We start from the raw sequence: 25572 nt of genomic DNA, 5'->3' as shown, positions 1-25572 counted from the left end.
AGAAGAGATTACAATAATGTCCCCCACAGGTCTAATAAATAGAGACTCTTAAAGCTCATCTTATTTGCATTTTATTTACTGTTCATCTATAATTTATTATTACATTTATCTGCTAAATTGTGTGCATTCTCTGATTAGGAGGTAAAGTTATAAGATTTCTGGCTGTGTTTGTCAAAAATAGACCTAATCTCTGTGATGGAAGCCTTGTCATTATGACTCTAATTAACCTCATCTCTAGACATATATCCAGTCTCCACTGATACTATTACTGCATACAGTCCAATCTATATGCTTGCTTCTTGTACTGAGGTTCCAAAGTTTGTATTTTCTGTGTGCTGCAAGTTAGGTTTTGTGTAACTTCCTTAAACAATCTACAAAGGTTTCCTATAAGTTCTACATAGTATACATTTGAGAATATTGCAAGGGTTTTTTCCTGATGTTATTTGCAAAATACATAAACTTTTGGAAACAGATTTTTTTCTAAATTTGTGACCGTGACCACTTTTGTCTAGCATAAGATAAATAAAGGAAAGCAAGTTCTTGTTTTTGAATGCCAAACCATTTTCAATTTTTGCAGCAAAGCTCTAAACCCAGTCAAAAGAAATTTAAGGGATTTTGTTACTCTCCTTCACTTTTTATTCTGATTATAGTGAAACCACAAACTGCTTTCAGAATGTTACACAGTTCAACCTCAGCTGGTATAAATTTTTATAGTCCTAACAAAGGCCATGGAACTACAGCCATTTACATGAACAGTCTCCCTGGTTCTCTCACTGTACAAGGTACAGAAATAATATTTAAATCATTCATGTAGTAGAGGTAATAAATTGCAGAGCAAGTAGTGATTTGCCTCAAATCACAGAATGAGTCAGCAAGAGAGTTGAGAGTAAGGTGTTCTAGACAAGCTCCCTTCTTGAGTCATTAAACCACATGTTGTGGGAGAAACAGAAGGGGTTACATTCAAGTGTTTCAACAGCTATATGAGCTATTTCCATGTGAAGCATACCATGGAGTGAAGCATATCACAGAATGTCTCTTCTGTAAATGAAATAATTCTAGTGCCTTTATGGCCATGTGTAACAAAATGCTGTATTACCCTAACACATTTTGTAAGGTCTTACATCTCTTTTCAGGTTAATTGTAATTTCTGCTTATTTACTTCACGATGTAAGCACTGGAATGAAATACCCTTGTTTATAAAACGTGACAAAGTATATTATGTGTAGGGTGTGATAGGCAGAACAAAACATCCTCCATTATAAAAATGTGGTTGGGTATTACATTTGCTTAAAGATAGGATACATTAAATGTGTTTTCTTTTTTTTTTTTCTTATAACAAAACCCAGGTAGCTTTTTTTGTTTTGGTTTGGTTTGGTTCGGTTATTTTCATTCCAGTAAAGAATGTTGCTCTATAACTACTTACATAAGTGTTAAATGCTTGTAGTTGGAAAGCTCTTTTGGAACAAGGGTAAACTGATTTCCATCCAAATAACTAAAATAGAAAAATAAAACATAGAGCATTAATGTTTTTTCATTTAAACAGTAGCATCTTTATCCACAAATCTTAAAATCCAAATGTAAAATTAATAACAAATGAATACATAGTATTTCTGTTTTATAAGAAATCTCACATACAAATTTTTGTTTTTTAGAGACACAACTGAGGACCTGTAGCCTAAGAGCCAAATGCTATTGCATCAGATATTACGAATATTATGAAGTAACAGTAATAACAACCAGCTTTACATAGTACTTCCTATTATTTTGTAAAGACTTTGCAAAATGAGGTCTGTAACATCTCCATTTCACACACACACCTGCAAGTGAAAAGCAAACCCGACTTCCTCAAGTCACATTAAGTGCAGATTTTGAGCTCTTGTAAATAGAAACAGATCCTGACATTGCAGAGGTAGTCCTTCAAAATTGAAACAGCAAGGGCTGGTCCCAGCTCTACAAGCAAATTCATTTGTCATGCCTGCAGTTCAGGTCACCTTCCCTAATTTCTCCCTGTATATCTCATGATATATCAGGCATGACATACTACAAGCCCGTTCCTATAAAGTATGTAATCAATTACCCTTCACTAAAAAAGTTAATTTTTTTTCCTCTTTGTAGGTTTACAGCTCCTGTATTATACTGCTTGCTCTTCTTCCATGCTCATAATTCTAAATAACAGACTTGTTCATCCTTAGAGTTAGGAGAGGTACAGAGACATCAAATTGTATTGGCCCCTGAGTTACAGGCAGAGGAAAGTAACGAGCCTTGCCCAAAGTTTCCAATATGCAGCTAGTCATTACAAAGTAGAAGTGGAGAGGCTCTCCTCCTCACCAGGAAAAGAAGTTTAGAAATGATAAGAAGTTCTGAATTTACCTGATTCTCTGAAATGGAGCAGACAGTGAACGGAGATTAAAGATCTTTAGTCTCCCAACTGGGGCAAATGAATTGCTGATAGCAGTATTACGAGGGTATTACTTGTCTTCCCTGGAACTCCAGTAAAAACTACACCCTCATTATCCCTATACAAAGAAGATACTTTAGCCATCCAAATACTTGGAACACACTTGAGTTAAGAGCAGCCTCTGACAGAGATATTCTTAGATTAATTTTGAGCTTAAAGTCTTCACGCTGCATCATCTTTGGAAACTTTTGTCTTGACTAAATTGATAGGCTGAAACACAGTTAAACTTAATGAAATAACTATGTAAATCTAATAAAAAATATTTTTTTATTTTCCTTTTTCTCCTTGGATCATGCCTTCCTTAGGGCTGCTTGACAAAATATGTGTCTCAGCAAGTTTTATGTATACACGATGTTAATGGCATTACATAAATGGTGGTGAAGGGAGCATGGGCTCATATACTTAATTATTAAAAAAGAAACCAACAACATTTAAACGTTTTGAAGTAATCTGAGAAAATTCTTTTATTGACAGATAAATTAGGATATATTGCCTTATCTTCATTAGAACTGAAGTACTACAAGTATCCACTTGGCCGATAAAAATTCCTCCTTGTTCAAATGAAGCAACTATTAAGGTATTTTATAAAACACATGAAGAGCACATCTTGGAAGGGTGATGCAAGCTAATGAACAAAAAGAATCAATCAGTATGCAATTGTTAACAGGAACCACCTTCATCATCCTTTGGAAAAATACGCTGAATTGCATGCTTAGACACTAATTAAAGCATACAAAATTGTACACAAATGAGTTTTCAGTCACAGTCAGGGTTCCACTTGCACTTCTAAAACTCCCTCTCTTTAGCTGCTTAATTTTACACTGCATTGATGCCCTTGCACTGTCAAATTGTATTCATTAGGCCAGACTATACGTAATTAAGTCATCTTCCATTCTAGAAAAAAAGCCTAATGCAGTAATTTATAGGTGTATATAGATGTGTGCTAATTTTAGTTCTTAATAATTTCTCTTCATTAATGTCTAAAGCCTTTTGGATGCTATGAAGCACCAAACTAGTGGTGGACATTTCAGAATTTTCTCTATAATACTAAAAGGTAAAACAATAAAACTGTTTTAGTGACTTAAGATACACAGTTATGATGTCTTCTGGAAAAGCACTATATTAATCAGTCATTATGAAGCATTAATAATTTAATATTAAATGCTTGCCATATGTAACACAAACATGACCTTTTTTTCTTGTAAATAATTTCTATTTTGGAATTTCTTTCAGTTTTGTGACTTATCTGATCAAGATTCAAAACAGATGAATAAACTGATCTTTAGGTTTATATTTTCCCCTTCATAGTGCATGAAAATTGACTCACCTAGTCTTGTGAGTAGCTTATTCAGTTACTACCTTCTAAGAATATGTGAAGTAGGAAGCTCTTTTTCTATATCAATGTTACAGTCCATCTGCATATTCAAATTATATCTTTTCATAAAATAGAATGTTAACCATTTTTCTCATATAAAAATGTAACAAGAGATTACTAAAATATCCCAGGTTGTGTAAGACTACCTATATGAAAAGTAAGACTTTCTATTAAAACCAGTCTTTTTGAAATACAACATAACTATGTTTATTATTAAAACATGCGAACATATTAATAGATTGTTTTCTTTTTCTTTTTCTTTTTTTAATGTATTTTTCATTCCTTCCTGAACAGTGACCATAGATTAATCAGATTCACTGTTGCCCATAATTTAACCCATTGTAACATGATATCCATATTCGGTTGTATGATGGTTCGGTGCTGGGGAAATAAATTCTGAGAGTGATTACAATTTTATATACCTATATTTTTAAAGCTTTTCAGTAACACATAGTTCTTAGAGTGTTTTGGGACTCACAAAGCATTGCTACTTCAAACTTCGTCTCAAATTTCTCAAGATACTGTGCTTGTTTTTATATCTAAAAAGTGGTACATTAATGCATTTCAACTGATCTACTGAATCCAATTCTTCATCTTCTTTTCCCCTCATTCTTGAAGCTGACAATATAAAACTGACATTGGTTTGAATAAAAAGGAAAAAAGTGTGCCACTTACAGTTCAGTTACATCTTTTGGGATGCCTTTAGGCAAAGCTTTTAGGCCTTTGTTGCTGCAGCGAACTACTGTGTCTAGACAAGTACATTCTGCAGGGCAGCGGGACAGCGGAGAGCAGCTATTGTCATCATTTCCTGGTTAATAAAAACAGATACTCAATTGGCTATACAAATGTCACTTCAGTATTACCAATAATATTGCTCCTGGAATTCCTGTAAGCAAACATGCTATTTCTGCATTATGGTATCTCTAGGTAGGGAGAACCTTAAGTCATCTATGTAAACAATCGCTCCAAGAGTTTAAATTTCAAGTGATGCTTTATTTAGCACAATGCCGTTTTACTAGGTAGAAATAATATTATACGGAAAAAAGGTCATTAAAAAAGAAGAAAATTTTAAATGAAAGATAATAAAGAGAAATATGTTGATTTTCAAAATTAACAAATTTATTTTTCATAAAAAATAAACAGTCTCTTTAAAGAAAAGTTACAACCTTGAAAACTGACAAACTAATAATGCAATGAATGGAAGCATGTGTGAGAGTGATGCAAGATAGCAGCTATCTTTTTTTTAAGCACTGAAGGAATTCCTGGCATTCAGGATGTCACAAATGAAGCAAAAAGGCATGTTGTTTGATCAAGTAATCTGAAGAAGGTCTTGATTCAAGCATCAGCATTTGAAAATATTCTCACGTGAACTACAACATTTGATCAATTTTTGTATTACCTCTAAATTATGATTTACCGTACTGACTATAGGCAAGAAAAACTGAAAACATATATACAATTGCAGTGTGCTTGCTGATCGTCCGAAAAAGGGAGGAAGATTTTTTTAAACTGACATGGAAAGTGAGCATGAAATGCAGATGAAGCTATTTAAAGCATAATGCTTTGGGATCTTGGGAAATATAATGCTGTACCTATGAAAGCTGAAATTCTAAAAAGTTCAAATATTAATTTTCTTACCATCATCGCATGTAAAATCCTGAATTGCCACATCCTGGATGGGAATCTCCTTGAGGAAGTAAGGTTTTTGGCAGCGAGGGTTCCCTGTCACAATGCGTTTCTTCCTCAGCCAATCTCCAAGCCACGCAAGATGGCAGTTGCAGTTGAAGGGATTGGCCAAGAGGTTTCTGAGAACCACAGGAAAGTTTATTTCCGATGACACCATTTTTTCATCCTAAGTATTCTATTTCTATTTTCAAAAACCTAAACTTAAATACCATTCTTCAAACAATACTACGTACAAACCATAGTTGAAAGCTGTAATTTAGGCTCTGTGAAGTGAATCTTGATATAACGTATTTAGAAATAATTTAAAACTGTCAAAGACCTGACTTGTTGTCAAGCCACTCTGTACTGATAATGCAATAATTTCATTTAGAGATGAAGGCTGATTACATTATTAGCTTTAACCTGACAACAGCTATGCTATTAATTTGTCGTCTCAAGATTTCCATCTTTTATTTGCTCCAGAGAATAAGTTTCCTATCTGAAGTGACAGCCAAGTTGATTACATGCCAGTTATAAAAATGAATTTAGTTGTAGAAGTCTCAGTACTTTTGGCATCTCCTTACTTCAGCACAAACCTATCGACAATTCCATTATTTATAAACATGCCATCCTTAATATGCCCAAATTATTCACTTGGTGCAAAGTGTCACTTTTTATGTAAAAAGGAGATTAAGTACTTTCCTGAATGATGCTACCTATAAAAAACATTTCATCAGTAAACTGAGTGGCAGCTTCACTCAGTTTTCTCTTCCCTGAAATTATATCCCATTTAAACAAAAAAAGGGATGCTTCTTTTTATAGAAAATGAAACTGAAGCTTCATTATAAAACATGTATGAATTAAGATCATCAGTAGGCTGAGGAAATTTAAGATAATAATTGGACAGCACAGTGCAGACAGCCAGCCAACATGATTCCACCAGCTGCGATTGTGCGAGGCCTACCCAAAATGTGGCTTTCTACTGTGGCTGAGATCAACAGGCTTCTGCTTCAGCAGAGGGGCGAGCAGGGCGTTTTTCATGCCTTCTCAGGCACTACTGGAAATGAGCCTAACATGGCATCAAAGGGCACAATGAAAACATACTCTTTGTGCATCCAAAGTGGTCCAGAAAGTAAACTTCCTCAAAAATCCCACTATGAACTGTTTTTTCCCTTGACATTGCCTAACACAGTAAAATTATACAATGAACCATTAACAGACGTATCCTGAAAACATCAGAGGTATAAATTTGGGCAAGGTAACACATCAATGTGACTTACAATGTAGAGAGCGAATGCAGGGTATCGAAGGAGCCGGGTGCCACAGTGGTGATCTGGTTGTCATACAGTGAGAGCAGACGGACTGAGCTCAGGCCCGTGAAGCTGTCGTTTCCCACACAGCTCACACGGTTGCTCCTCAGCATCCTGAGAAAGGAAGGATCAGCACTTTATAGCTTAGCCCAAGCAGGGCATGGAGCTGAGGTGGTGGCCTGAGCAAGGATTGAGAGGTATGACTCCAAAGGGACCGCTATTGGTGGAGGAACCACAGTGCAGTGACCCCAGTGCTGCCTGTCACCTCACTGAAGGGACTAAGGACAGTGAGCGTGAAGAGGACAGGAAAACAGGAAGATGGGTGGGTAGCTTTCAAAAGAAGCAAATGATGTTTCCCCTAAGCATCTGTGGTTTGTTGGGTCTTTTTTTCTTTCAGTACCAGAACCAGTAATTATGAGTTTGTTAATTGGCAATACATTAAATTTATTTAAATTCCCCAAATCAGAGATATACAGCAGCCCCCTCTTCAAGTTTCCAAGCCTAATGACTCCAGAACTGCTGTTTACATGGAGCAGAACGTTGTACCATCTGTTGATCTCCTCCTAAGGTCCCTTCGACCTCAATTTTCTAGGGATAACTTCTAGAAACCATTTCTACTACACTGTCAGGCATTTCAAGTAAATGGAATCAGGCTACCCTGACTCCTTCTCAACATGACTCTAGGATTTAGTAATAATTGCAGAATACTAAGGCAGAAGTACCTATTCTAAAATCTCTCATATTTTTATAAATTGTATAAGCTTTGAAGTTTGCTGTTTTCCTACCTGTCCAGCAATAAATGAATATTTTTCCCTCACAGTCTTGTCTAAGAATAGCCGTTTCTAACAATTGTAGCAGCTTTAAATGCAAAGTTAGGAATGATAGGCCTGATTTATTACAAAGATGTAATGTCTATGGACAGCTGAAGCCCCAAAGACCAATTAATCTTGTCTCTGCTCTGCTGATCAAAAGGACAGGCTCTCTGAAGAAGGCCAAGAAGCTGTGGATTGTATAAACTTTTTTTTTTTGAGTGGAAAGAGCTAAACTGTGTTCATGGAAAGAATGAAATGAGTTCAAGCCATAGTGCTTTTACTCCTCCCTTCACTGTTGAAATGGCATTAAAATTGCTTAGGAGAGAATAATTTCCCACATTTCAGTATCCACCAGAATAATTCTTTCCTCTAGCAAAATTCCCAGTAATGGTTGAGCTGGATTGAATCAGACTCCATTACGTAAAATGTGTAATTCCCATGCAAAATTCTGTTACTTTAAAGCAGATGATTATTCCCATTTCCATTTCTGCAGTTGGATGTTTATCCATTCTCAACCACTTCATCATTTTAGAGGACTCATAATTTCTGTAGCCAAGTAATTACAATGAAGAATTTCAGCTACATTATATCCATCATTAAAAAATAATGAATTCATATAACATATTATTACCTTTCTTGTAAAATAGGAAAGAACCTTAAGATACGGTTGAATAAACCACAGCTAATTCTCCAAAATCAAGGTTTTGAGAACAGACAGAATATTACTTCAAAAAATACTAGGCAAAAAGGAAGAATAAAAACGCCCAAATAATTACACTTACAGTGTTTTGAGACTTTCTAGTCCTTTGAACATTTTGTGTCGAACACTCTCCAAGCGGTTGCTAGTGAGTAACAGTTCATTCACACCAGAGGCTCCATCAAATGCTCCTTCTTCAATATCGGTAATCTTATTATTGCTCAGGTTTCTATTACACATTAACAGAAACAGAGAAAAACATGCTTTCATTTTGGAATAACCTAAATTAACTGTTAAATGCTGCATAGATTTCAATATACTGAGTTACTGTGTAAAAGCAACAAACACATTGTTCAACTTTGAACCAATAAAAGCAAAATTCAGTGCTCTGCTAACTAAATAAATAAACATTTTAAAAGTACTCTTTGGAAGACGTTTTCAAATAATGGCAATTACTGAGTCCATGCTGCTGCCACAGAAGAATACCTTTTCATAATTTTGAATCTTGTCAGTGACTGTATATCTTATGTCTCCAGTCCTTGCAGTATTATTACATGAATTAATAACAAAATGATACTGAATTAGTACCACCACAAATAACCGCTCTGATTTCTTTATTTCATCTTGGTAGACACAAATATTAGAAAGCAGTATAAACAGCAACACATGTAAATGAAACGTGCGAATGTAAACAGTAAATGAAATGTTAATAATTTATGACACTAGTTAAAAAGGAGGGTTTATAAGCAAGACAGTTCATTTATCTGCAATTCGCATGCAAAGCAAATCAAAATGTGGGACTGAGAGACCTAAAATACTGCCGAAGTGTTTAGTGTTTATAGTTTTTAGTTGAAATATGGAAATTACATCCCAAATGGGTAGTATCTGTACTATATATACAAAAGCATACATAGTCAACAACCCACGTTTTCTTAAACATTTTTCATGTTATTCTTGCCTCCTTTGTTTTGTTTGTTTCATATAAGTATTTATACATATTGCAGAAGTACGTATTCTACACACTAAACTGTTATAGTACACTAGGGATTTTTAAAATGCTCTTTAAATGCTCTAAGACAATGTAAAATTAAGCTAAAAACTGTGATGGAACTGACGGTATTGGGAAGAAAATCAAACATTATTTGATGCAGCTTCTAGAAGAGCATTTTAATTGTTCAACTCAAAAAAGTTCCTTTTTATTAGAACAAAAAAATCATACACTTGCTAGAATGAGCTCGTGCCATTACCTAAGACATCAAAACAAGGAGTTGTGGCTTAATCCTGAGTGCCAACTACTCATCCCTAGCCTAGCCTAATAATTTAACATACACTTTGCCTGTGATGGATACAATCATTGCTTTCATTTAGCTTCCCAGTGGAGCTCTTCAGTCTCCTGTAAGGTGCTGCACAGGACTGCAAGCAAGAAACTCACTATTTCTCATATCAGCTGGCTCATCTGTGTCAGGCACTTAGTTTCCTAAAATCTTATTTGCTCCTGGTGTAGCATGGATACTACTTCACCCACTTCACAGGGATATTTTAAGGATTAATGTTGCATAGCTAATCAGTGATGCAGTACATACATGCACTTTCTTACTGATGAACCATTAAATCAATTAAACATTTAGGCCTCAATCTTTTAATGTCATCTGTGCAGAAGGGCCTTCGCACCTATTAGAACCTCCAGAAGAAATATGAGCTCCACAAAAATACAGAATTCACTTGTACTAGTGTCTCTGTAACACTGTTACCTCACTGCTTTTCAGTCATGCTTAACCACTATTCTCTAAATTGAAGAATGCTGTAACAACTGATAACTGTATTAGGAAGTTACAGAGCAGTATTATCAAAAAAGTTAAATTTTCCTCCCCAGTTATCCAGATTTCAAAGCTCTTCGGAGTTCTAGCAGATATCTACACTAAGACTGATTAATATTCTTTTCTTTAACCTTGACACTTCCTCAATTAAAAGTAGCAAACTAGCTTTAGATGACACGAAATGTTTCCTAAGCTACCTTTGTAGCCTGAAAATATGTAATTACTGACAGTATATTCCCTTTTCCCTGTTTTTTTTAAAAATATGAAAACCTGATATATGTGCGTGTATGTATGTGTGTATATGTGTGTGTATGCCACATCAAGTGTTTTATTTATTTTAAAGGTACTCTGTAGCTGTAAAAAATGCTAATCTGAGATCCTTGAGTAATGAAGAAAACTGGGTATCTACTATATAGCATCAGAACTGCCGTGCCAGACATTCCTACATTCTTTAAGTTTCTCAGTCCAATCTGAAGTGACAACATGTGCTCAAGTGGTCAAAAGCAAAATTGTTGGGTTTTTTCTTTTTTAATTTTTGGGCTACTAACTAAAGTAACAGTAAAAATAAGTATTTAACTAACTGCAATGATGACAGCTGCCAGCAAGTATCTGGATAAGGCTAACAATAGTTTAGGTAATACTATTGCTCCCCTTGAGATTTTGGTCACTACTAATGTGGACTGATGGTAGTAACTTGTCGACCACATTCAAAAAAAGCAGTGCACCATTTTAATGAATTTGATCTATTTTTACCTGCATTTTTCTTCACTTACTATTTATGTCTGGATTTAATCCTGAAAAGATTGAGCATAGAGTCACTAAGTCTAACTAAACGATCTACCCTCAAGTACATCTTTTAAAGAAGAAAAAGAAAAGCTTTTCATAGATTTATTTTTAATAACATCTGCAACTGGTAAGACTATAAACTCCTCTTAGAACATGAACTGTGAACATGGATTTACATGGATGAGCTATCAAACCATTTTTTTATCAATCATTTAATTTTTATATTCCCCTCATCTAATGACAGTTTAATAAGCACAGAATCAAAGCTATGTCTTGAATGTGCTGAAAGAGGCAAAATTGCCTGGTTAGGGAGTAGAACAGGAAGTTGCAAAAGATTACTGGAACCTTTTTTAAACAGCTTATACTGTGAGCTCCCTGCTGTGGCTGCATAACAGACCAGCTGGCTGGATACCGCAGTGAAGGTGACGGAACTATACACCATGAGAAGTTGTTACTGGCAGTGCCTAGTCCCATAGAGAAGAGCTGCCAACTCTGATCTACCTCAGTAATTAATTTAAACCCATTCTTGATTTTTGATTAGAATATACTGAATCTCTTATAGATAAGAACTAAGAAAGGTGGAGAAACACAGCAAGGAGCTAATGTGCTATCTGAACAGACAAGGTCACTCAATTTGCACTTACATTTTACGCAGCTGAGGAAGTTTCTTAAAGATTCCAGTAGCTTCCAGAACTGAAAATTCATTGTTATTTAGTCGCCTACAAGAAATAACATCAATTTAAGACAGCATATTCAGACACTGGTAGAGAATGTTCCATACAAAGTGAGCTTTTCAGATGGGTTTAACTGACTAGCTGGTACTGAACTGGTAGCTGAAGTACAACTCCATATATACTGGCATTTCTAATTCTGGTAATTCCTGTGAATAAACATTCTCATTAGTTAAACTTAGGCATACATAAGACATACAGTATCAAAACCAGACCACAGAATATCATAAAGCTAAAACTGCAGAGAAATATAAGATGTTTTTAATTTTTCTTTTAAGGGAGGGAAAACAAAATGTAACTAAGGAAGGATTCCATGACAACTTATAAATAAAAATTTTTAAGAAGTACATATAAGCCATTGAAGATTTGGTTTACTGTTCTTTAAAGAATATCAAGTGGGGTCTGCCAGACATCTGGAGGTGCTCACAGAACACTATTTATAAGAATTAAATAATTACTTCATGCTCAATACTTCTTTAGAGCAGGGACTGAAACACACTGCATAGGTCTTCCAAAGAATTTAAACATACTTTTCTAACCATAGTTTATCTTCAGACCACTACACCTAACACACATGTATTGTGTAAGGAGGCATTAAATGCTGCTTTTCAACACCACAAGAAGGTACATAATGAACAACAAATACTGACTGGGTACTGATCTTTCCTGTCCAGGTATCAAGGCAGTTTCAGCACAGTATACATTCAGCAGCTGCTAGATTAGGGAACCATCTATAATTCAAAAAAATATCTGCATTGACCCAGTAATCCCTGTTTCCTCTCCTGAAAAGAAAACGGAAATTATGAGTCTTAGATACTTTATATGTTTTAATGGAGTCATCTTATTAAGGAAGGGAGTCTGTCCAGCTTTTATTTAGTGATCTTAAATAGGAAGGAAAAGAGATGACTGATAAGATCACCATGAAATGGAATTCAGCATAATTCTAAACCCAGAAAGCTTTTCAGAATTGCCTTATTGCAAGAAAATATTAAAAAAATCCTAGAAGATAAAAGAACGCTGCTCAATCATCCTTCCTTCCTGCTTGTTCTCAATGATAGCCAGAAGGGAAATTAAGGTTGTAAATCTGAAGGTATGGCCGTACAATAGTTTCAGCACGTACTCAAACTGAAGGAAGACAGGAAGAGATTTTTGGATATACATAGAACATTTGTATACCACACTGAAGTACAAGGGCCATGAATTTCAAAAGATGTTACTACCTCTGAAAATCAGTTGGATGACTTAATGTGATTTTTACTGGGACCACATAAAATGATTTTTTGCACAGTGCCAATTAAGAATTTTACATCATCACTGTAAACAGTCTTTTTTCTTTTGTCCATCAACAACTGAAGCACCAAGCATTTTATAAATGCTGACATTTTCAAATATTTTTCAAGCACTGTACCATCTAGTATAATGACTTATGTGTGTAAACATTTATTGATTCTAATAGTTTTTCCTTGCTGTGCTCTACTGCAAGCATTTCTAACTCCACTGAAAAAGGCAAACAATTTGTTCCTTTCCTCTTTGCAACAATCTTTTACGTATTAAAAATAATTTACTTTGTCTCTCCCTCAAGTTTCCTTCACACAAATGCAGTCAATCTTTTTAGTTTATCCTCAGAAGCTTTATTTTCTAGATGATTCTTGTTCTCCTTGAAATTTTTTTCCAAGTGACCCATATCCATCTTGAAAAGAGAAGTCCTTGACACAGTATTCCAGCTGATATTTTACTATTTTTATGTACAGTAAAACAATTATTTTATATAACTTATATACTACACTACTGAACCTCCCAAAATTAAATCTGTAGCAGTGCTCAATGACACCCTATCTTTAATAAGTATGACAACAGCACCATAGCCTCTTCTCTTTAACTACTTGCTCGTTATTCCTCAATCTTGTATTTGTGTGCTAACTAGTCCTACCTAATGTCATATGTAGAATTTGTATTTTTATTTTATTTAGTCTACTATCAACATTACCGAACAATTTTCCAGGTGTTTTGAAGCTTTTCAGTGTTTGAGAAATTTCTCCATACTTCACTATGATGGAAGAGACACATGGGTTGAATCACTGTACTGTGTTTGGTTAAAACTGTAGTGCAAATCATATCTCTAACTCTGTGTATATGGTGAGACTTCATGCATCATCCACAAACAAGGAGACATCAGGAGTTACAAATTATGGGTCTGTGGTGAGAGGAATGACCACACTGATCACGTGGCATTACTATGGCTGGAAATTGCTGACTTTAGATTTGGAATTGTTAAATACTTGTGCAGTAAGTTTTCATTCTATTGTCATGGTAAGTGATAACACATAGAGAGGAATCAGAATTATTACAGATGACTGGAAAATTAACAGATGGTGGTGATATCTTCCTTCTCCATCTTAATATAATTATTTTCCGAGTCAAGTGCTCTTTACTGATAAAGACAATAATGATAGCTGTTAGCTGTACATCACTGGATCATGAAAAGGATCTTAAAAGTACTTGTATTTGGTTTATTCAAAGAAAAGTAGTGAAATGCCATTCTCAAAATAAAAAAGTAAACAAAGAAGCATTTGGTGATGATGTCTAAATATTCTATTTCCTTGTTTCACTGGATGTTTTTTTCCTGTTCTATTAACACAATGGGTAAGATATTTGGATGTTTTGGTACAACAGCTGAACCTTCCTGGAAGGTTATGTACTGCAGTGATATTCATGTTTTCAAAAATTATTTTGTTAGGATCTGGTATTTTACCAGATATTGTACAATCGTTACAAAAATTGAACAAATAAGACTGAAATTGTTTTTATTTAGTGTTTCTTTTGGGGACTCTGGCTTAAGTGATTTATCAAATGCTTCCTGAATTTTCCTATATATTAGAATGCTACCTGGAAAATATTTTATTTCTGGGATGCATTTAGAGGCTTGTACTTTATCTCAAAGACTTCAATTGCAGATTAGACAAATCTTTTACTTGTTTTCCTGGAAGACTGCGAGTAAGAAACAAAATAGAAACAGTTAAAACTGCACTTGCCTAATTTGTGATTTTTTTCACTTTTCACAATTAAATGTCTGCCTTGAACTGTTTTATTACTTCCAGATTTTTTTTTAATGCAGTATTTTTCCCTAGACCTACAAGCCCTTGAATGACAGAGACAAAAGTAGTTCACTATCTTTAACCCATTAAATTGCACTTTGCATACCATATACTGTGATAATGCAAATGAAGCTACATTAAATTCTTCTATCAGTCTACGAAAAATATTTATTTTGTTCCCTCTGAAGGAGGGCCAAATCGCAGGGGATCCATGATACAAGCTCTCTTGGAAGTTTCTAGATGCCTGTTATTTTTAAAACCATGTGAGCTAAGGGATGAAAAGGCCATGCTCTTTTCCTGTACTCCCTTCTTTTCCCATTTCCTTGGACTTAAAAGTATCACAGATCTCCAGACAAACTATTTGAGAAACACAGAATCATAGAATCATAGAATGTACTGGGTTGGAAGGGCCCTTTAAAGATCATCTAGTCCTACTCCCCTGCAGTAAGCAGGGACACTGTTACCAGAACACGCTGCTCAGAGCCACATCAAGCTTGACCTTGAATATCTCCAGGGATGGGGCCTCCACCACCGCTTTGGGCAACTTGTTCCAGCGATCTACCACCCTCATATTGAAGAACTTTTTCCGAATAACCAACCTAAATCTACCCTTTTCTAGTTAAAAACCACTACTGCTCATCCTATCGCTACATGCCCTAGGGAACAGCTCTTCCCCAGATTTCCTGGAGGCACCTTTCAGGTATTGGAAGGTCGCTATAAGGTCTCCCCAGAGCCCTCTCTTATCCAGGCTGAACAATCTCAACTCTCTCGGCCTGCCTTTGTAGAAGAGGTGCTCCAACCCTTTGATCATCTTTGTGGCCCTCCTTTGGACCTGCTCCAGCACTTCAATGTCCTTTCTGTGTTGGGGACTCCAAAGCTGGATGCAGTACTCCAGGTGAGGTCTCACCAGAGCAGAGTAGAGGGCCAGAATCACCTCCCTTGATCTGCTGGCCACACTTCTTTTGACACAGCCCAGGACGAGGTTGGCCTTCTGGGCTGCAGATGCACATTGGTGGCTCATGTCCAGCTTTTCAGCTACTAGGACCCCCAAGTCCTTTTTCTCAGGGCTGCTAATAAATACTTGCCAGAGAAATCTAAAGAAATCTAAACATTCCCTCATTTTTGATCTTCATTTCCAAGCTCAGTCTCAGCTCCAAACAGCACCCTGCATAAAATAATCTAGCCTTCTTCATCTCTGTAAGAGTAGCATCAATGTCATTTGACTTCAACCAGTATCTATACCTCAAATTTTGTGGGTAAAAGATAAGAAAGGCTAACTAGCTGCTCTTCCTGTATATGCCAGTAAACGTTGTAAACTGGAAATCACAGAGTGGCCCTAGAACTAGACTGGGAAGTCTCAGGAGGAGCAAGAAAGGCAGTATATCAAAGACCAGGAATAATGAAAGGAAACAAGAGAAAGAGCTGTAACTCTTGCATCAGTGAGGCAAATACCAGAAGACTGTATTTAGCTACAGTATTTGGATTTTTAAAGGAAGATAAAAAAAAGTAGAAATTATTTCTCTATCTACTCTATTCCCCTTTTTATTACATCAAAAGACTTGAAGAACAATCTGTATAACTTATGAAGAAGAAGGTTGAAGAGTGAATTTGGTACAATTTAAGACCATAATTCTTGGATAAAGTGCTAGACAGAAAATGGCTCTTTAAAAGCAAAAAAATATAAAAGAAGCAGTGATGGAAACTGAAGAGAGGCAGATTCCATCTAGAAGTATAACTTCTCCTTTTAAAAGATTTTAACAGAAGTGAATGGAGATGATTAATTTTTGTAACACTTTCAGGGAAATGGTGGATTTTTAATCCACTGATACCCTCAAACAGGACTGTATGTTTTCAGAAAGTGCTGTAACCAAATATGAGTTATGTTTTAGTAAAATACAATTTTTTTGTTGACTGAAATTTGAGAGCTTAGCATACACAGCAGATGAAGCTTGATGATTTAATTGTTTCTTCTGAATTTAATATGTATGAATCATAATTATGGAAAGAAAACACTTGACAGTTTATCTTTCACATGTAAATAAATGAATAGAAAATCAACAATTAAAACACTAAATTAAGATTATTATTTCTTCAGAGCAGAGAGCTAAACATGAATCCTGCTAAGAATCAAGACACTGCAGGCTTGACACTTTAATAACTCCATTTCTCATCTCTTGCTTCAGTAACTGATTTTTACAACCATGATCTCCTCCTACTATTTAACCTGCTACCCATTCCATCAGTTTTTATCATTCAATTAAAGTAATCTTCCGTCAAAATACTGTAACATAACATATACATTTGATGAGTCTTTTCTGTCTTTTTGTGAACTTTCATCCACACTAAAATCTTCTTTCTTTTTCCCTCCTTCTTTGGTTCTTCACCGTCTATACTGTATTCCTGGCAAATTCTATATGAAAACAGAAAAAAAGTATTTCTCCACACTAAAATCTATCTCCTTTTACCCAAGACTGTATCAATTTTTTCTTCTAAGACACTACTTTATGAACAGTAAATCAACAGCATGAACATGGTCAAAAGCTGAGCTTTCCTTTTCTCACATATGTCACTTTATCAATTGAATATGCCATCATTCTGGGCATACCTAGAATAACCACTCAGATTTTTAATTAGAACATCACTAAGTTCAAATCCTCCCAGTTCAGAGACAGATAAAAATCTCCATTTATATTTACACAATATTTCAGTTTCAAGTTTATTTTCCTGTCCAGATAGTCCAAATCCTTACCTATGGTCTCATAATTTCATACCTGCACTGCTGGACTGTTGCTTTGATGCCAGCTGCAGACTAATTGTCTTTTAAGAGATGTGCCATACTGTTGCTCGTCTCCCCCGTGTGGGTCACAACTTGATCACAGTACTCCTGTCTCCACATCTCCGTCTCTGCTTCACTACATCGTATCAAAATCCCTCTCTTTTGTCTCTCAGCATTCTGCTGTTTTTTACACTAAATCTCCTAGGAAAAACAGCTATTTCCTCCTGCCTTTGCTCTGCCAATGATGGCCACTCTTATCTCCTGCCTTTCTGTTGATCCTTCAAGCATCTCCGCCTTTCCTTTCATACTATGCTTTGCATATGGGAAAACCTAGTAAAGCTGTCTTAATTTTATCTTTCAATCTCTCCTTGAAGACCACTTCAGTTGTAATGCCTACAAATCATTCCCATATGGCACTTATTAAGCAAGTAGTATTCTGTGACTTCTTTTCTGCTCAACTCTGCTCATTATATTATTAATCCAACTCTGTCTTGTTTATTTACTTTATTTTCTTCTGTTCTCCTGCCTGAGGAATAATGTATACTCTGTAGAAGTATCAGCTCTATTTTATTAAACTCCTAGGTAGCACTTTTTAAGACAGACTCCTGGTTACTTGATGTCCTACTTGCTCTTGTAGTTAAAATAAAAAGCAAAATAAACTCCACTGCCTTTCGAAAAAAATCCAACTGGGTAGCTCAGGTACTGGAGAACTAGAAACAAAGAATAGTTACCTCATTTATTTATAATAAGTTTTTAAGGCTGCATGGTACTGAAATGATATATAAGTAATTTTTATTAATATCTAGTCCTTTGAAGTGTAGCACAGAGCACTACATTTATTTTTGTTCTTCAAAAAAGTAAAGCTCTGGTTTTATACTTGAAAATTTTAGTTAGTTTTTCCATAAGCAAATAATGCTTTATTATGGGTTCAACTTACAACTCTGCTGTGTACTGGGGGATGTGATCGGGAATTTTGTTGAGTTTCTGATTGGAGCAATCCACTGTGGTCCCTTCACAGCGACATTTCTCAGGGCAAGCCAAATCTGCAAAGCAGTCTCCACTTAATTTGGATCTGTAATCTTCAGTGCCTGTGGAAGAGTCAAGTCAAAATACAGATACTGAGTCAATAAAGTTTAAGATTTGCTTCTTGTGAGAAGGTTGAAAAGATGTCTGCAATGCAGATAATGGGTGGGCAACTTGGGAAATGTATGATAAACTTTGTGATACTGAACAGACACAAGGGCTTCAAGAGAGGGTTAAATATAGGGGCTTAAGATATGCTGGAAAAAGAAACTGTGACCAACTTCACGTAACAGGATAACATTAACTTGAGCTTTTCACAGCTGTACTTTCTGCTGATTATGTCAGCCAATCTAGCCTTGTTTATAGCTAATCACACAAATGCTGCTAATTCTTTTAGAATTTATTTTCTTTCTCTGTATCAAGACTAAATGGATCCTGAATGCCACCTTTTCTCTTTCTCTTGTTACAAATTTGTATTGTTGACTGGACTTCATTAACCTCTGTGATTTTTTTTTTATAGTCCCAATACTCCACATCATCTCAAACATGTAAGATTGAAAGCCCTGTTTTCAGCTTTAATTTAAAAAATGTGTGATCCTGACTTAAGCCTCAGCAGCTTGCCATGCTGTAGAAAGCTGCGTGACGTTCCATGGTGCTTGACAGAACCATGTTTTACTCATACCTCACAACCACATGGTTAGATCAAGCACAACAGAAAATCTCGCTACATTATCAAAACTGCATCCATTAGGCCAAGGATAAGAGCAAGGGAAAAGAGGAAGGAGCAGGTATAAGTTACAGAAGCATTTGAAGTTTAATACTTGCTTACATGACATGGCATTCTTATTAGTGAATGTCCAGTGCCACAGTAACAGTATTACTGTCACAGAATAAATAAAAAGTAAAAAAAACCAAATAAAAACAAAAACAAAACCAAAAAACCACATGGAAAGTTTCCTCCACCATTTCCCAGAATCAGTCAGAGAAAACATCCTAAACATATCAGGAGAAAACATCCAGTAAGGAACTGAGGGTGGGTGACAAAGAAAACAAAGAGAAGCTGAAAGGACCTGTGGATTCTTCTTGGACAAAGGTGAAAAGACTGAGACTAGTAGAAGGTGCATCAGGGCTGGGAGGTACATTGTGATTTAGCTCAAACACTGAACTTTACTTACAGCCAAAATGGTGAACTCCTGCAAAAGTAAAGATAGCCAAGAAGGAAAGAAAGACAGAGTAATCCCAATTAAGACAAAAACATGAACTAAGCTCTCATGTTCTCTACGCAACTTTAGTTTGATTAGAAGATTTTGCTAAGGGGTACAGTCTTCAGCAGAGAGAAAGAATAATTCATTTTAAGTGGCATTAAAAAATGAAGAAAAGATCAGGGTTAATTACAGATTTCATATAGGATGATAGTGTCTCCCATGCATTAGTCTTCACTATTTTGAACGTATTTAAAAGCTGCTCTTTGAACATATATACATGCTATGCCACTTAAAACCTTAATAAACAAAAGAGACACAAGGAAAACAGATTCCTCAGGGAGGAACATATATTATAATATCTAGCATTTATAAATGTGTAAGTAACACATATGATATAACTACATGGAATATTTCTATAAGGTAGCAGACAAATGGTATTTTTTCAAATTAATGATTTAATACTTGTATAACCTTTAGTCTTCCAAATGACTAAACTAAAATTCTACTAAGGCTTCCTAGTGTCTACAGATCAAGATCTTCCAATTACATGTTTGAAACAAATATAAAAAGTATTTAAATTTTTAAAGAAATGCTAGGATTTTTACAGTATTTACTGAAGTGTAAAGAAGTGTTTTAGCACTTTATAATACACAAAAAGCAAAGCTACAAACACTTTTTTTTTTCCTCTCACATCTAGAGTTAATCACTGTTAGTGGTTTAAAGTAAGTAACTAAAATAGTCAGGGACAAGTTCTTCAACAACTAAAATAATTTTATGCAGCATCTCCCCGTTAACTTGATAGAAAGAGAAAGCAAAGAAGCTGCAATTCAAGAAGCAATTCTGTAACACTTTTTAATTAATTTTTTTTCTTCTTTTGTTTTTTTCAGGAGTAGAATTTTTAAAACTGTAGGTAAACAAACCTAAACTGCATGTGTGGCCATATTATAAACAGTCTGTGAAGACATTTGCTGGCAAAAGAACACTTCTAACTCAGAGACATAAGTTGTACTGGCAAGGTTGAGTAGAAGTCACTCTGTGGCAGGAATACAGCTGTTCTATTCATTAAGGAATTGAGTGGTACTACAGGTTTGAGAAATTGAATCCCCCTCTGTTTTATGCTGCTTTAAAACACATTTTCATGGCTGCCAATGCTGATAAATTACTGCCTTATTCCATATTTCATTTTGTCTTTTCTTCATATTCAAACCAGCAAATTAGTATGAGGGCATGAAGAACTTCACGATTGCTGCAAATTTACGTGATACATCACACAGCATTAGGAGAAGAGCCGTTAAACATACCAGCTTAAAAGACAAAGACTAAGAGCAATCCATAAATCAGTATTTCAAACACTGCAGAATGACAATATACCTGTAGTACTTGAAAGAACAAGTGCACTGGTGTCATAATCAATTATTGTAGATATTTTTCTAGATACTAAACTATGGTACAAAACTCTGCTTGCAAATCGCATACTGTAATTCATCAATAGATTCATTATTCCCTTGTTTATTCTGCCAATCATTTATAATCTGGTTAGGAACATAATGCAAGTGCATAATTTTTTTATTTTTCTATTAAGAAATCAGTGCACGTACCTGACAAGCAAGGTAAAGAAAGAAACATTTTTCAAAGAGCTAGGCCAACATCAGTAAATCTTTTGTGATAATATCACAGACTTATTGCATCCTGTACATTGCTGTTTCACAACTCTAAAATCATATTTTCTTTAATAGCAAGCATTTCTGATTCACTGTGTGCATGTGACCACAGAATGCCTTTAATGAAGAGTATCAGCTTTCTTTTCCAAGCATTCCACTGTGATTTCGTAAACACAAGAAGGGTGAGCAAGCAGTAGCTGCAGCCAGTATAGAGCATGAAAGCAAGACAAGAAAATGGCCATTTTTAAAAGGATTATTTTTTTATAGTTGTACTAGCTCTTTGATGGTAGTATGGTTTCCTGTGTTTAAAAGCAGCTCAGGAGCTACATTTTAAAAACAGTGGTAGCAGAAAGTCAAGGTACAAGGTAAGTAAAGTGTCAATTGAAATATGAGCTAGCAGGTGCAACCTTCTAAATAATTTAAGTAGAGGTATAATTTTGGTAGGTTGTGTGCAAATCTGTGAGACAAAAATAAAAGTAAATGGAGCTGCATGCTAAGCTCTTATATTCAGAAAACAGAATTACTAGTAATCTACAAAGGAAAACTATGTCTAGCTACAGGTATTGACTAATGTTAAATATACATGCACCAGTTTCCTAAAAGCTATAACAAACTTTGCTTTTTGGGGGAAAGGGAGAGAGTATCTGCAGTTAGTCAGTCTTACTGCAGAACCAAACCTACCTGGAATGAAATACTGTTCTTTAGCTAAATAAAGAGAAAAAAATAGAAGATGCACCTGAATGTCAGCAAGCAAAGAATGAGTTTTATTAGATTAAGTATGGACTACATTTAACTATAGATAATTAAGTGAAAAAATGTGTATTCACATTGACAGCTGATAAACAACAAAGTGTGAATAGTCATAAATGTATCTGGAACATGGATAACAAACAGTTCTCATCTGGTATTTGCACTTGAGACTGAATAAACTGTAGAATGTGAAATGCACCTGGAACAGCTGGATACCATATGACAAAAGTTAGGATTTAGAGAAATGTAAGTAGGAAATGGAATAAGATTAGAAAAAGAAAACAGTAAATTTCAGTATGAGGTAAGCTTCTTGTATGAAATGAATATGTCATGTTTCCATATTTAGCTAGAAATTTTTAGGTCTTTCACATAATCCAGAGCCTTGTGGAAATTTTACAAAATTATTTATGATGGTCATACTTGTAGTGAATAACTTTAGCATTTCATACTGAAGTATTATATATTGCATTTCTTTTGTTAGATTTAGTGCTACTCAGAAATAGTGCCAAATGTGTTAACTATAGTAATGTTCCATGATCCAATAGTCTATGATTTCCATGATTTCCCCCATTCAAAGAACTAAAAAGATTCTGCAATGTTTAATAATTCCACAGAGAGCCAGCTGCCCTCATTAGAACCTCTATAAGCACTGTTTTTGCCAATAAAAGAAGAACAGCAGCTGAACCAAGAAAATTACCTGAGCAGCGGAATTTCTTGCTTTTGATCTGGCCGATCCTTTTGTTTGCCAGACGGCGGGGGCTGGTGCAACGGGCACCACTGGTCTCAATGGGGTTTGTATGAAGATAATCCGCCAGCCACTTCAGATGGCAGTCACAGATAAATGGATTCTGAGCCAAATGCCTTTCATGAAGAAAAAAATGATAATTTCACATGTTATTTCCCATTGGTCTCAGCAGTTCCTGGTATTTTCAGTACACTGTAGAATATGAAGTCATACTGAAGACAGCCATAAATAAGAGCATACATACAAGGTCTGAATTGCACGTAGGGGTGAGAAGGTGCCTTTTGCAATGGTCTGAAGCTTGTTGTCATACAAAGAAAGAAGATTCAAGTTGTGCAGATCTTGAAAAGCATCAACTCGCAGGCAATTGATCTTGTTGGCATTCAATAAACTGTTTAATGGAAGACAATTATAAAATTGAATGAATTTGCACAGTGTCACTGCAGCTTCGATGTTTTTCACAGACAATTCTTTGTGTGCATTTGTATGAACAAGAACAAGAGATGTAGTAAAAAATACTAACTGACAATGACATAAGGCTTTTCAGTAAATTGAAATATCTAACTTAGGTAATCTGAAATTATTCCTAAGAATTTGTATCTTGGAGTTGAAATGTGTGGGTTTATTCAGCAAAAATCTCATTTCTTGTATGTGCCGGTAGAACATGTGTGTTTGGTATCTGTCTGTGCAAAGAAACAAGCTTAAAAAATCAAGTATCTGCAAGGAAAACTAGCCCCTTTTGCCAAATAAACAAACAAAAAAGGAACTGAACACTGTGTTCATTAGCTGGAAGAGATGTGCAGTGGCACTTTTAATTATATGTTACTAATCAGCATGCTGCCACATTAACTGAGTTGTAGTAAAAACTGGTGGCATGGAATATATCCAAATCTGTCTTGGATCCCTTTTTCTCTCCATCTTCAAAGAGAACCTTTTCTTCCCTGTACCTCCCAGACTTCTAAAGTTAAAACAAACAAGCCAATCTAAAACAACTCCTTCGTGCTTTTGAAGACAAGAAAAAAAAAGTCATTGAACTAGATTTTTATAACCAAATTATTTTTTAGGTTGTTTTTTTTTTTCCATTTCCAGTCAGAAATGGAGTGGAATGGTGGATTTGAAAACCAATGCTCTGATAAAAAGATTCACCACACAAGTGGAAATTTGCTTAGAGTGAAATGTGTTATCTATGCAAAGAATATCAAGCTATGGACACTTTTTAACACAGAATAAACAGAAGTTCAGAGATGTCTCTTCCTTTTTTTTTTTACAAAATCTGAAATAAGTTTTTATAACTCAAATCTCTTTAAAGGAAAACAGGAATGCGTATCCCACCACTGCTGTACTAGTTAGAGACTAAAATAAATCAAAATATAAACCTCTAGGTGGTGCTAGAACTTACATTTTCTTTGTAATATTTAGTGTTTTGCCAACTTCAGGAAGTTAATAATAAACAATTTGTCAATCACTATGCTATGAAATCTGGACATTAAATATTTGTAATCTAGTGGGAAGAATTTTTAAATTCTTTAAGAAGAAGCTTTAGATCAACAAATCAGGGACAATTTCTTCCAAAAAATCACTGTTGTTTTATGGCCCACTTCACTTTCTTTTATACAGGTCAACTCGTCCACCTTCTCTTCTGCTAAATATTGACAATATTTGATAGATGTATCACCATGATGTTCTTCTGTATTTCCAGTATTAAATCTAAATAGAAATGGTTTGTAAGATTGCACATGGAAATTTCCAAAGTGTCAAATGAGATAGCAGCTAGAGTTCAGAGAGTCAAAGAGTTGTACAGAGAAGAGTGTCAGAAAACATTAAAAGTCCTCAATTAAATTGTACTGCAACTCTGTTTTTCCATGGGTACAACTAGAAATACAATTACATAGCATTTCCACTACATATTATCATTGTATAAAACATGCAAATATTCCTTTTATGTTTCCCCCACAGCTTTATACATACTATTTGCTGTTTACAGGTCAAGACAGACTTATATCTTATATATATCCCTCTAAATTCCACATAAGCGAATACTTTCGTTATGGTAATTTTAGGCTGAGACATTAACTGAGATATGATCAAATCTGTGGATGAATGGCAATCTGGCCTACAACAATTTTGACTCCTTTGGCTTTAACACAATTTGTTTTTATTATACTCTGATCTTACATGTGGGAGTTCTTGGTAGTTCTTCTCCAGACATGTATCTCTCATCAAGTTTACTATTCTGAGTTATCCCAAAATAGAATAAATATGAAAAAAATACTCACAGCAATTGAAGAGAAAAGAGTCCTTCAAATAGGCCCTTTGGAAGTTCTGTAATTTTATTGCCATAGAGGACACTGTACCAGGAAATAATAAAGCAAACAAAGCCATTGGTATGAAAGGCATATACTATGTGATTTTTGACTTTAAAAGTACATAAATTTCCATTTTCCTGAAGGGATTTTTACAGCAAGAACTTAATACTTGCAAGATTCTTGTGGTCCTGTGAGGCAGCAGGATCACACATATTCCCAAAAGGTGTGCTGCCCAAAGAGCTCTCAACAGAATCAGCACCTCACTCTTTACAGCCTTAGCAAGGGACCTTGGTAAGTGGATTTTCTGTTTGTAAGAATAACTAACTAGGGAATAAAAGAAGTATTTGATTTTGTTCAACTCTT

General features: G+C 35.2%; 1 protein-coding gene across 1 annotated transcript in view; it reads right to left on the bottom strand.

The window, feature by feature from the left end:
- SLIT2 (slit homolog 2 (Drosophila)) overlaps positions 1–25572 on the bottom strand; it is a gene marked incomplete at both ends in the record, with an annotated part of 88135 nt that overhangs the window by 27334 nt on the left and 35229 nt on the right. Inside the window, 11 exons of the mRNA XM_010191394.1 lie at positions 1424–1492; positions 4509–4641; positions 5472–5638; positions 6779–6922; positions 8403–8546; positions 11565–11639; positions 18460–18610; positions 22093–22116; positions 22859–23022; positions 23151–23294; positions 25180–25251. Coding sequence (XP_010189696.1) covers positions 1424–1492; positions 4509–4641; positions 5472–5638; positions 6779–6922; positions 8403–8546; positions 11565–11639; positions 18460–18610; positions 22093–22116; positions 22859–23022; positions 23151–23294; positions 25180–25251 — 1287 coding nt within the window. The remainder of the gene's footprint in view (positions 1–1423; positions 1493–4508; positions 4642–5471; positions 5639–6778; positions 6923–8402; positions 8547–11564; positions 11640–18459; positions 18611–22092; positions 22117–22858; positions 23023–23150; positions 23295–25179; positions 25252–25572) is intronic.

Source organism: Mesitornis unicolor, unplaced genomic scaffold (genome assembly GCF_000695765.1).
Source record: "Mesitornis unicolor isolate BGI_N332 unplaced genomic scaffold, ASM69576v1 scaffold16379, whole genome shotgun sequence".
Classification (NCBI taxonomy): Eukaryota; Metazoa; Chordata; class Aves; order Mesitornithiformes; family Mesitornithidae; genus Mesitornis; species Mesitornis unicolor.
Note: the sequence above shows the minus strand (reverse complement) of the source record. Positions and strands in the feature narration are given on the sequence as shown.